The sequence below is a fragment of the Pan troglodytes genome, chromosome 10 (genome assembly GCF_028858775.2).
Source record: "Pan troglodytes isolate AG18354 chromosome 10, NHGRI_mPanTro3-v2.0_pri, whole genome shotgun sequence".
Taxonomy (NCBI): domain Eukaryota; kingdom Metazoa; phylum Chordata; class Mammalia; order Primates; family Hominidae; genus Pan; species Pan troglodytes.
The window spans coordinates 112,943,881-112,954,432 of NC_072408.2; the positions used below are offsets into that span (position 1 = coordinate 112,943,881).

The 10,552-nt window shown below is 48.8% G+C and overlaps 1 protein-coding gene across 1 annotated transcript in view; it reads right to left on the minus strand.

The window, feature by feature from the left end:
- Positions 1 to 10,254, minus strand: part of NUAK1 (NUAK family kinase 1) — a 75,581-nt gene extending 65,327 nt beyond the window's left edge. Inside the window, exon 1 of the mRNA XM_001161041.7 lies at positions 9,714 to 10,254. Coding sequence (XP_001161041.1) covers positions 9,714 to 9,953 — 240 coding nt within the window. The 5' untranslated portion in view covers positions 9,954 to 10,254. The remainder of the gene's footprint in view (positions 1 to 9,713) is intronic.
- Between the last annotated feature and the right edge of the window lie 298 nt (positions 10,255 to 10,552).

Consider the following 10,552-nt stretch of genomic DNA (forward strand, 5'->3'; position numbering starts at 1 on the left):
CAAATAGACGAAAGTTGAGCCCTAAGCCACTCACCATTCCCCGCCCTTCCAGGGAAGGAGCTAACACCTACCACAGCCTCCACTTAGCGCCTTCCCCCTGGAGATCTCCATATCTCTAATAAAAGTAAGGGAAGTGGAATTCTTTTCTCAAATTTAAAAGGCAAATCATGATGGTGTTTTTTCAAGACATACATTAACTCCGCACCCCAGCCGGTTTGCAATACTTAAAGTACTTGATTTACAACCCAGAAAAAAATGTTTTGAAAACCTTGCAGATGCATTTTGCATCTAAACCTTGCACACTCTGCAGAGCTGATTACCTGGGCTTCTCAGATGGAGGGCTGGACTCTCTGAACGAAGCCAGGCCAGTGTGAGAGCAGCCTGCGGAGGCTGCTGAGCTCTGAAAAACTACCCGCCTGGAGCAGCCTCCAAGGGTGGGAAATGGGTTTGGGATGGGCTTGAGCCGCCTCTCCAGCTGCTGTCACTGAGAAGCACCTGGCAATGCTGTGCATACAATGCTAAGGGGAGGCGTGACCCAGAGAAGGAGGAGGATGGAGCCCCAGGGCCTTCCCTGCTGACTCCCGCCTTCACAGACCTCTCCCTTCTCAGGATTGCTGGTGCTTCTTCCCGCAATTGTTCATTCAATCATTCATTCATTCTTACTGAGCACCCACTAGATGCCTAGCACTGGGCTACAGGCTGGGCTGCAGTGACGAGTGAGACAGACAGCAGCCCTGCTGCCTTTCTAATAGACAAGGAAGAATGGAGCCTACAAATAGTCCAACACACACTCTGCATGTGCTCACAAGGACACGAGACACAGGGCTGAAACAAAGAAGTAAGGAAGTGGTGGTCTGAAGACCCATGCATGAGCCTTGAAGGACATGGTAAATTTAGACTTTGGGTCCCATGCAACCATGGGAGGATTTTAAGCATGGAGAGCCATGAGCCAAGATAAGAAGGTCACTGGGTACTCCACCCTAGTACTTCTCCCTGAAACAGTAATATTACCTCTAGTTTTCAAGAGCCTACTATGCACCAGGCTCTGTGCTGGAAGCTTCCAAATCCTATTTCTGATGGCAATCTCACTTGGTAGGATATTTTGCACTTGGTAGGATATTTCATAGCTGCATTTTCCAGATGAGTAAACAGAAGCCAGAGAAAATGAGCAGCTTGCCTGGGACTATCTAGCTCCTGGGTAGCAGGACAGAATTTGAACCCAAGTCTGTCTGATTCGACAGCTGGGATTTCTTCCTCCACACCTCATTTCTTTTTTTTTTCTCTCTCTCTCTTTGAGACGGAGTCTGCCTCCATCACCCAGACTGGAGTGCAGTGGCGCGATCCTCACTCACTGCAACCTCCGCCTCACAGGTTCAAGCAATTCTCCTGCCTCAGCCTCCCGAGTAGCTGGGATTACAGGCATGAGCCACCACGCCTGGCTAAGTTTTGTACTTTTAGTAGAGACGGGGTTTCACCATGTTGGCCAGGCTGGTCTCAAACTCCCAACCTCCAGTGACCCACCCACTTCGGCCTCCCCAAGTCCTGGGACTGCAGGCGTGAACCACCGTGCCCAGCCTCGACACCTCATTTCTATACTCAGATTATTGCACTGTTCTCAGATTATTCCAGATGTCTGAATCTAATAGCCCCAACTAAATTCTAGGTATCTCAATGGCAGGACTTGTAATATCCTCCTCTGAAAGTCCCTATGGTGCTGGACACATTGTTAAGCACACATTAAATACATCTATCTGGTTTATTGCTAGATTGAAAAGAAGAGCAGGTGTGTTGAGCCCCAATGTGGGGATGTTAGGTCTTTCTTATGGGGAAGCTTCAGCCACAGAGTATTGACAAGTGGTAGCTAAGAGGAAGAAGAAAGCAAGCTACCACCAGGGCTGCCAAGCAGGGATGTGCAGATCATACATGCACAAGGCACCAGCCGATGGGCAGGTGAATGGGCCCCAGCCCGCGTCGTTCTCACAGAGCCGCTAGTAGGAGAGGGGCTGCTTCTGGCCAGGACAGAAGCCTTTTCATATATATACACCTAGAGGAGGCCTTTTTTTAATTTGCACAAAGGTGCCTTGTAGAGTAGCAATCGCCCTGGCTGCATCTATTGTGCACCTACTGTGTGCCAGGCACCAGGCAAAAGGCTTAGCTATGTCACCTCGGTGCTTCCTCTCAACAATCCATAAAAGAAGAACTATTGTGAGCCCTAGCAAAGAACCCAGAGGTTAAAAATTAGTCACTAGCCCAAGGTCACACAGCTCTCAAGGGGTGGGCTGGCATACAGACACAGGCAGCCTGGCCCTGGGGCTCTCTATGTTGACCATGGTTGGCAGGATATTGTCTTCGCTTCTCTCACAAAATGAGTGTGAGATTTCTGTGGAACCAGAGGTTGGAATCTTAGAGGCCTGAGAGATACAGGCTTCCACCCCTTTCCCACTCTCCACCCTGAGCCCCCCCCCCTTTTTAAGTTATTACCAGCTTTATTGAGATGTAATTCACATATCATATAATTCACCCATTTAAAGTGCACAATTCAGGGGTTTTTAGTATATTCGGAGTGGTGCAACCATCATCACAATTTTAGAACATTTTCAGCACCCCCCAGAAAACTCCACACCCATTAGCAGCTACTCCCCATTCACTCCCAACCCCAGCCGCAGGCCCACTCATCTACGCTGTCTCTATGGATTTGTCTCTTGTGGACGTTACATACAAATGGAATCATACAATCTGTGGTCTTTTGTGTCTGGCTTCTTTCACTGAACATAATGTTTTCAAGGTTCATCCATGCTGTCACATGTATTAAGTACCTCATTTCTTTTTACTGTTGAATAACAGTCCAAAAATATTCCATAAATAAAATTATGGAATAGATCATAAGTAATATCCCACAAATGAAATGGATGTGCCACCTTTTATTTATCCATTCATCAGTTCCTTCCACTTTGGGGCTCTTACTAATAATAATGCTCTATAGACATTTGTGTAGAAGTTTCTGTGTGGACATATGTTTGCATTTCTCCTGGGTAAACCTAGAAGTGGAAATGCCCAGCCCTGGTTTTCACATGCAGTTAAAAGTTTACCAAAGAGTTTCGCTGTAAAGCCAACATCTGGCTGCTCCTGGGCTGTTTCCAGGGAATTTTATCAATTCAGCCAGACTCCATTCACGGTGGGTCATCCGGCCCAGCCCCTCCTACTCTGAGGCCTGGGATCCTCTCATTCCTGCGCTCTACAATGTCGTCTGGGCCAGCACGATGATAAATGCATTCTGCTTTAAAGCAGATACTTCACAAATCATAACTTACAGATGCTCCAGGACTTTCATGTGGGAAAGACAAATGAGACTTCTGCTGTCTGACTCTGGAGCCACTGAGGACAGGAAGCCACAGCCAGAAACCTGACAAACCCTGGATATACGTCTCTCCCTAACAAATGCATGTGCAAACGTAACAGAAGGGGAATTCGTGCAGAAAAGGGTCTGCCTGTCTTTTCAGACATTGCTCTGTAACCTGCCATTCATTTCCAACCGTTGTCTTTCCTTCCCTACAAATCTGAAGTTCCTTGAGGTCAGGAAAGATAACGTACAACTTCCACACTTCCCAAGATATTCTCTCGCTCAATGTATTCACTTCAGTTCCATCCTACAAGCCTCTGTTGAGGACCTACTATGTGCTTGGCACCACGTGAGGCATTGACAATAAGTATCTATGCAGGATGGATTCAAGACACACAGGACACAGCGACAGACAAGATACCTTGACTCAAACCCTTATCTCCTGCTGCTTCCCAGGAGGAAGCAAGATCAACACATACTGGCATGGTGTGGGGGCATTTTTGTCTGCAGGCAGGGAAGTGAACCAGCTTACCCCTCAAAGCCCCCTAGGGACTCCAGGGTCTGAGGCTGCTTGGGAAGCAAAGGACTCTGTATGTGTCCAGGTGAAGAGCTCCCTGACCTGATTCATTACAACAAACTCCTCGAGGTCCAACAAACAGACCAACAAACAGATGGCTCACCAGAAGCAGGCACATCTCTTCTCCCTAACTTGGCTCTGATTCTTATCTTCCCAACCTCAACTCTTGCAAAAACTCCCTGCTCCAAGCCAGCACACCAAACTGACGGGCTCAACGCCCCACTGTGATCAGAACCCAACTCAGACCCCTCTAGAGGAAGAGTTAAGGTCAAGGTCTCTGCATTCACATTGCCTGGGTCCAAACCTGGCTCTGCTGCTGCCTGTGACCTTGAGCAAGCTAGTTAACCTCTCTGTGACTCAGGTTCTTCATCTAGAAAATGGGATGATAGCAGAATTGTTATAAGGATTAAATCAGTTAACATGCACCTAGCATGTTATAAGCACTCAAGAAGTATTAGTTGCTATTATTTGCATTAGCATCAATTATTATTATTACCCCCATCTTACCTTACCAATCCTGCCCTCCCATTGTGTCCCAGCACAAACCCTGCATTCCAAGCCACCTGGAATATTCACCTTCCCCCAAACACAAGTGAATGAATGCCTTGGAATGCCCCACATTCCAATCCTCTGAAACCCAAATCAAGGGTCATTTTCAACAGCACTTGTCCTCCCATTAGCTGGAGAACACTTTCTAATCCCACAGTATGCCCTGGCCCCTCCTCTAGATCCCCTTCCGGAAGGGTGGGCGATCACCCCATGGCTGCTCTTCTGGCACCATTAGCAAAGAACCACACCAAATCCAGAGGTCACCAGCTGTGCAACATTAAGGAAGGTTCTCAATTCCTCTAGCAGCACTGGGTTTCCAAACAAACTCTTTTGGAAACTGGTCAGACACCATCCAGCTGTCTGACCCTTGGCAAGTTACCTAACCTCCCTATGTGTCATTTTCCCCATCTGTAAAATGGGTCTCACTATTTTACACCTCACAGGGTTGCTGTGAAGGTTAAGTGAGGGAAAATGTCTCTAAAGCACTTAGCACAGTGGGATGCACCACAAGCTCTCAAAAATATCAGCTGGTAGTAAATAATGGTAGCAGTAGAAATATGATTCTGTCCAGGATCAAATTCACTTTCATGAGCTAAGCTTCAATGAACTGTTGTCCAACTTGAAAATCACCTGAAACAATCAAATCCTCTATGGAAGAGTTACTCATGCCTAGTAACTACTTCCGCCTTCTCTTTCACCAGGCTGGAAGCTCCCTGGGTCTTACTCATTTCTATGTCTCAGCATTTAACATGGTGAGTAGCACATGGCAGATGGCAATAAATCTTCATCGAACTGAACAGAATTAGTTTGCAAGTACATTTCACCTTTGCTACTAGATTATAAGTTCTTTAAGAGTGAGGCCCATGTCTTTCTCTAGTAAAGATTTATTAAATGAGTGATGGAAAAATACCAAACCAAGAATCGGGTTTCTAAGATCCAGCTCCGTCATTCAAGAGCTGTGCAACCTCAACAAAGTCACTTAACACTTCTGCGCCTTACTGGTCCCACCTCGAAGATGAGAAGTTTGAACCACATGTTTGCCATGGTCCCTTACACTCTAAAACTATATTTGGGCCTTAGCTGCAACATGGCACTTCTGCCACCGTGCATGTGACGTCAACACACCTCCTGGCTTGGCAGGCCAGTTTGCTAATTTGCCTCCCTGATTTGCAGTTTTCCAGCAGGAGGCTATGAATACCTTTGGGTGCTTAAAACACCCATTTTTGGTCAAAACACTTGGCTTGCTAGGTGAGGATGCCCCATCACCCAAGCTAATGCTCTAGTGGCCAGGGGCACCAGGGCAGACTGTGGGGGAGGGGCACACACTGCCCACCAGTCCTGCCACTCCCATCCCAGACTGCCCCCCAGGGACCCTGCCTCCAGCTCACACCACACCACCTACTGCTTACTAGAGATAACCTGGTACAGTGAGGAAGTTGAACTTGGCCCCTTGACATCGAGGTGATCACAGGACATAAAATTGTGTGGCTTTGGTTTTGGGTTTTTTGGCAATGCTTTGTGTGGCCTGTAGGTCCAGGGAGCTTAGCTCAAAGAAAATGCATGCCGAATTATGACACAGAGGCTCACCCAATAGGCCTGCCCAAAACTGTACCGAAACAAAAGTTGTGCAATAAACAAGGCCCAAATTCAAGACTTGAGAAATGCGTTCAGATCCTATCTGAATCTGGCTAATTATCTCATCTTCCTATGGACACACCTCCCTAATTAATTTGGTATTTATTTTATTACTCTGAAAAGTTGATTATTTCTTCTATCTCTCTCTGCAAGATACAATGCATTGTCTCTCTGATGGTCTTAAAATCTAATGAAATCCTAAAATGAGATGAGAAAAAAAATCTGCTAAAAGGAGGAACTAAATTGATTAATGTCCCCTTTTGAGGTTTTATATAGATCACTGTATTCAGTTCTCACAAGTCTATGAAGTTGGTACTCTTAGTAGCTCATTTTACCGATGAAGAAGCTGAGGTTTCAAAAAGTCACATAGCTTGCCAAAAGACACAAAGCTAGTAGGGGACAGATCAAGGATTTGAATGTAAGCCAGGGCTCTTTGCCTTTCTGCAAGAGTGCCTCATTTTTGAGCTTGTTCATCTCTGGAACAAGCCACTCTGAGTCCTGGTCTCATGGACATGCTTTAGCAGAGGCTGCAAGACTGCAGGAGAGTGCCTGGACAACACACAGGGTCACACCAGCTGACTCCAAGCATCTCATTCTGCACTTCTCTTCAGAACTGCCTTTCGCGGCACATAGAAAATGATGCTGTGTTGTGTTTTGTTTTATTCAGAAGGTCCTTCCAGGTATGCAATTAAAAACCACCATATCCTCATTTTTTAGAAACTTCTCTCCTCTCTGAGAAGAACCCCTGCTTTCAACAGGGATGTTGATTTCACAGCATTTCATACAACCCCATACTCGGCACCTGTCTTGGGCCACTCACATTAGTAAAACACGTTAGAACCACTGCTCCTCTTGAGAGATGATGTAAAAGGCACTGGTGCAAATGAAAATAAAACATCACTTCAAAATTCTACCCAAAGATCAAAAGGCTAAATTAAGATAGTGCCCTTTCAGTTCTCCTCAACTGCACCTTCAAAGCATGTTCTGAATGTTTAGCACATCGCTGGTACCAGAAGAAAACTCCAAGTTCATATTTTAGATGAAAATGTCTTACTGCTCTTAACAGGTTCTGAGTCACCAGGCACTGTATGGGCAAGAACAACTCGTTGACCAATTTTTTGTTTGTTTGGTGTTATTTTCTGTTCAGCCAGTCACAGGAAATTTTCCACTTGACAATTCCTGTTTCTCACTTAAGTTCTTAACACCATCTGTGAGCAGTGTGCTCAGCAGGGGGAGGACGGGGGGCCAAGGAGGACTTTCCTTCCCCAAACCTCAGTTTTCCCATCTGTTTTATGCAAGGTTTTTACCCAGGGATCTGGCTAACATTCTGTAAGCTCAGCTATCAAGGAGAAAACAGCCCCATGAATAAACGAAGCATTTTAGAGACTGTCAGTTTCTGGGCGTGGGTCTGCTGCCAGATTTAAAATCTTTACATAATTTTGGGGTAAAACAAGAGATTTAGCTGAAATTAATAGCACAGTGGGAAAATGAACTAGGGCTGAACAATAACACAGCGGGACTTCAGATTTGCGGCTGGTAAAGAAGCCTCTCTCGTTCTCAGGGCGCCCCCTCGTGGCCGCTTGACTAAATCCTGACGGAATGTTCAGTTTCTGCAAATACAGAGAAAGACATCCCCCAAAAGAGAAAAGCGGACTCCTGCCTACTGATGCAAATCCCTTTCACTCTAACCTAGTCTGTGGATCAGACAGCTCAAGAACGCCTGACAGGAAGTCCCACTGACGCTCAGAAAGGCGTCTGCCATAAGACAAGGGTTCGTTCGTTAGAAAGGTCTGAGGTAGTGCCCCAGCATTTAGACTTTGGGGTCCCTTCACAGACCCTAGACAAACCCTTACCACTTCAACAACCCCTCATAGCCTCACATTCTCAACCTGCAGCTCGAACTGCGTCTGTTTTTCATTATTCTGCTTCCCACCTTCCCAGTGCGATTCTTCAGCAGCTATTAAGACAACATGAGCAGGGATCTAAGCTTAGTTTTTGCTTATTCAACATCCAGCCTGGGGAATATCACCGCAGAAGAAAAGCATGAATGAAGTGCACGTTTCCCAGCCTCTTCTTCCACAAACCTGAAATTGCCTTCATCAGAGGCCACCCTTACAACCCTCCCCTTTAACAATTTCATCCTACGAAAATGGCACCTGCCCAGAGTGAATTCTCAACTACTTGCTTGCTGTAGAATTTATTACAGAGCCAGCTTTAAAAAGAAATGTACGCCATCTCAAATTTCCAATTAATTGATAACAGATTTTTTTAAAATAACGTTATGGGACGAAGTTATATAGACCCAAACATCAAATCTGAGAAATGGGTTGGGAGGGCGTTATCCGGGTATCCAGATATTTGAGAATTTGGGGACTGAACTTTGCTGACTGGCACCCCCATTTTTTTTCACAGAACTGTTCCTGCCGAAATGCAAAAGAAACATGTCAATACTAAGCTGCTATTTTATTTGACAGCTCATTTTCCTTTTTCCCTGCAGTCATTTGTTGTTTATAAGCAAACCTGAGCCTCCAAAACACCCCCAAAAGTGCACACAAGGAGTCCCATAATCAGTTTCTGACTTTGGCCCTAAATCGATTAGAATACATCTGATCTGCTTCAAATCAAAGAACCATGTTAATTTTCTGCCACACACCACACAAAATCTTTCTGCAAGAGTCAGTCACTTTGAACCCAACTCTCTAGCCACAAGCAGTGTGGATTTCAAGGGCCTGTTCTGCAGAAGTGAAAATAACAACAAACCAAGGCTGGGACAAGGCAGACAGACCCCAAGGCACTCAAAGCACTCCTTGGAGCTGTGCAAATGGTGCCAGGACCCTGGCAGGGTGTCAGCTGTCACAAGAGCAGCGGGGCCAGACCCCTTCAGCGGTTTGGTAGCCCTGCAACCAGGAGCTGAAACACAACTGAGCCTGCTGCAACTAAGCACAGCTATCTCTGTAGCTACCCATGCCCTGGACATTTCGGTCCTCCCAAAGCCATGATGCAAACTGTTAGAATCCTCAGGCTTGCAGTAGTCTTTATTTTTGCTCCCTAACCTTGTCTCAAAAACAGGCAAGAGTCGCCCTCCCTTGCAGTCACAGCAGTATCAGGGCGATGCAGAGTCTGAGTGGGAGGATGCAGAGCAAGGAGCTGCGGGCAGATGGGTGGAAGGGGGTAGGGACACCTACAAAACACCGGACTTGAGGGGCTAGCTCCTAGCTGGGAATGCGGTTCTTTGGAGAGTTGTGGAAATAAGGCGTTTCGGGGCATGGTCTAAATGTGTGCCTGCGAGGGAGAGAGACCCCGGCCGTCCCAACGCTGCAAAGTGTTTGCAAATCTAAAACATTCCTTTGCTGCTAGGATTAAATTTTTAAAAACAAACCAAAAAATAAAATAAAATATGTGCAGACAGGATGTAACAAGTGTTTCAGGACAGAGACACGCCTGAGTCACGGGGTGCTGGAGAAAGAGTGAGGAGTCTGTCTCGGGGCTTCCCAATGAGCCCCCTCTCTGTCAAGAGACCCCCAGGGCGCACAGACCCCCGCCTCGCACGCCCTCAGTCCCCGGCCGCGTCCACCCAGCGCCCCCCGCACCCTCCAGGATTGCCCCACTCACCACTCGGCCAGAAAACCTCTCGGTGGCCCGCTTGACTTTGCCGTAGGTGCCTTTGCCCAGGGTCTCCTGCAGCTCGTAGCGGTGCTTCAAGTTGTGCTTGTGGTGATGCCGCTTCACCCCGTGCGGCTTCCTGGGCTCCAGGGCTGCTGTCGCCCCCGCCACCGCCTCTCGGGGAGAGCCCGGCGCCCCCAGCCCCAAGTCGGGGCGGTCCCCCGCCACAGGCGCGGCGGCCCCTTCCATGTCCAAGCGCGGGGCGAGCCGGGCTACAGAGGGCAAGACCGGGCACAGCGCTGGGGTGTCGGGGTCCCCACCGAGGGAAGCCGCTGTACGCTCAAGGTCGCCCCCGCAGCATCAGGGAGACGGCCCGATACCGCTCGGACTGCGGCTCGGTCACTGGCGGCGGCGGGGACTGCACATCTGGCGCCCGCGGCGCGCACGGTCCGCGCACCGCCCCCCGGCCGCGGCGAGCTGTGGAGCGTCGGGCGAGGTGGCGGCGGTGGCAGGGGAGGCGGTGGTGTTTGCAGGAGGGAGGGGAGAGGGTGGCTCGCAGCGCAGGAGGGGGAGTGTTATGTGGGGCGCCGCGCCCCCCAACCCCTCCCCGGGAGGACGCGCAGACGGGGCGGGGGCGGCGCTCGCGCGGCCCCAGGGGAGGGGGAGCGAGGGGCGGTGCAGCCAGGGCTTCCCCCACCTCCCTGCAGCCACCCGGGGCCGGGGCCGCCGTGAGCTGGGAGGGGGATGGGAGCGTGTCGCGACTCGCCCTTTGTGCGGCGCGGCGTAGGCCACGGCGGCGGCGGCGGCGGCCAGGAGTGCTTTGTCCTCGCTGGGCCGGAAGGGACCGG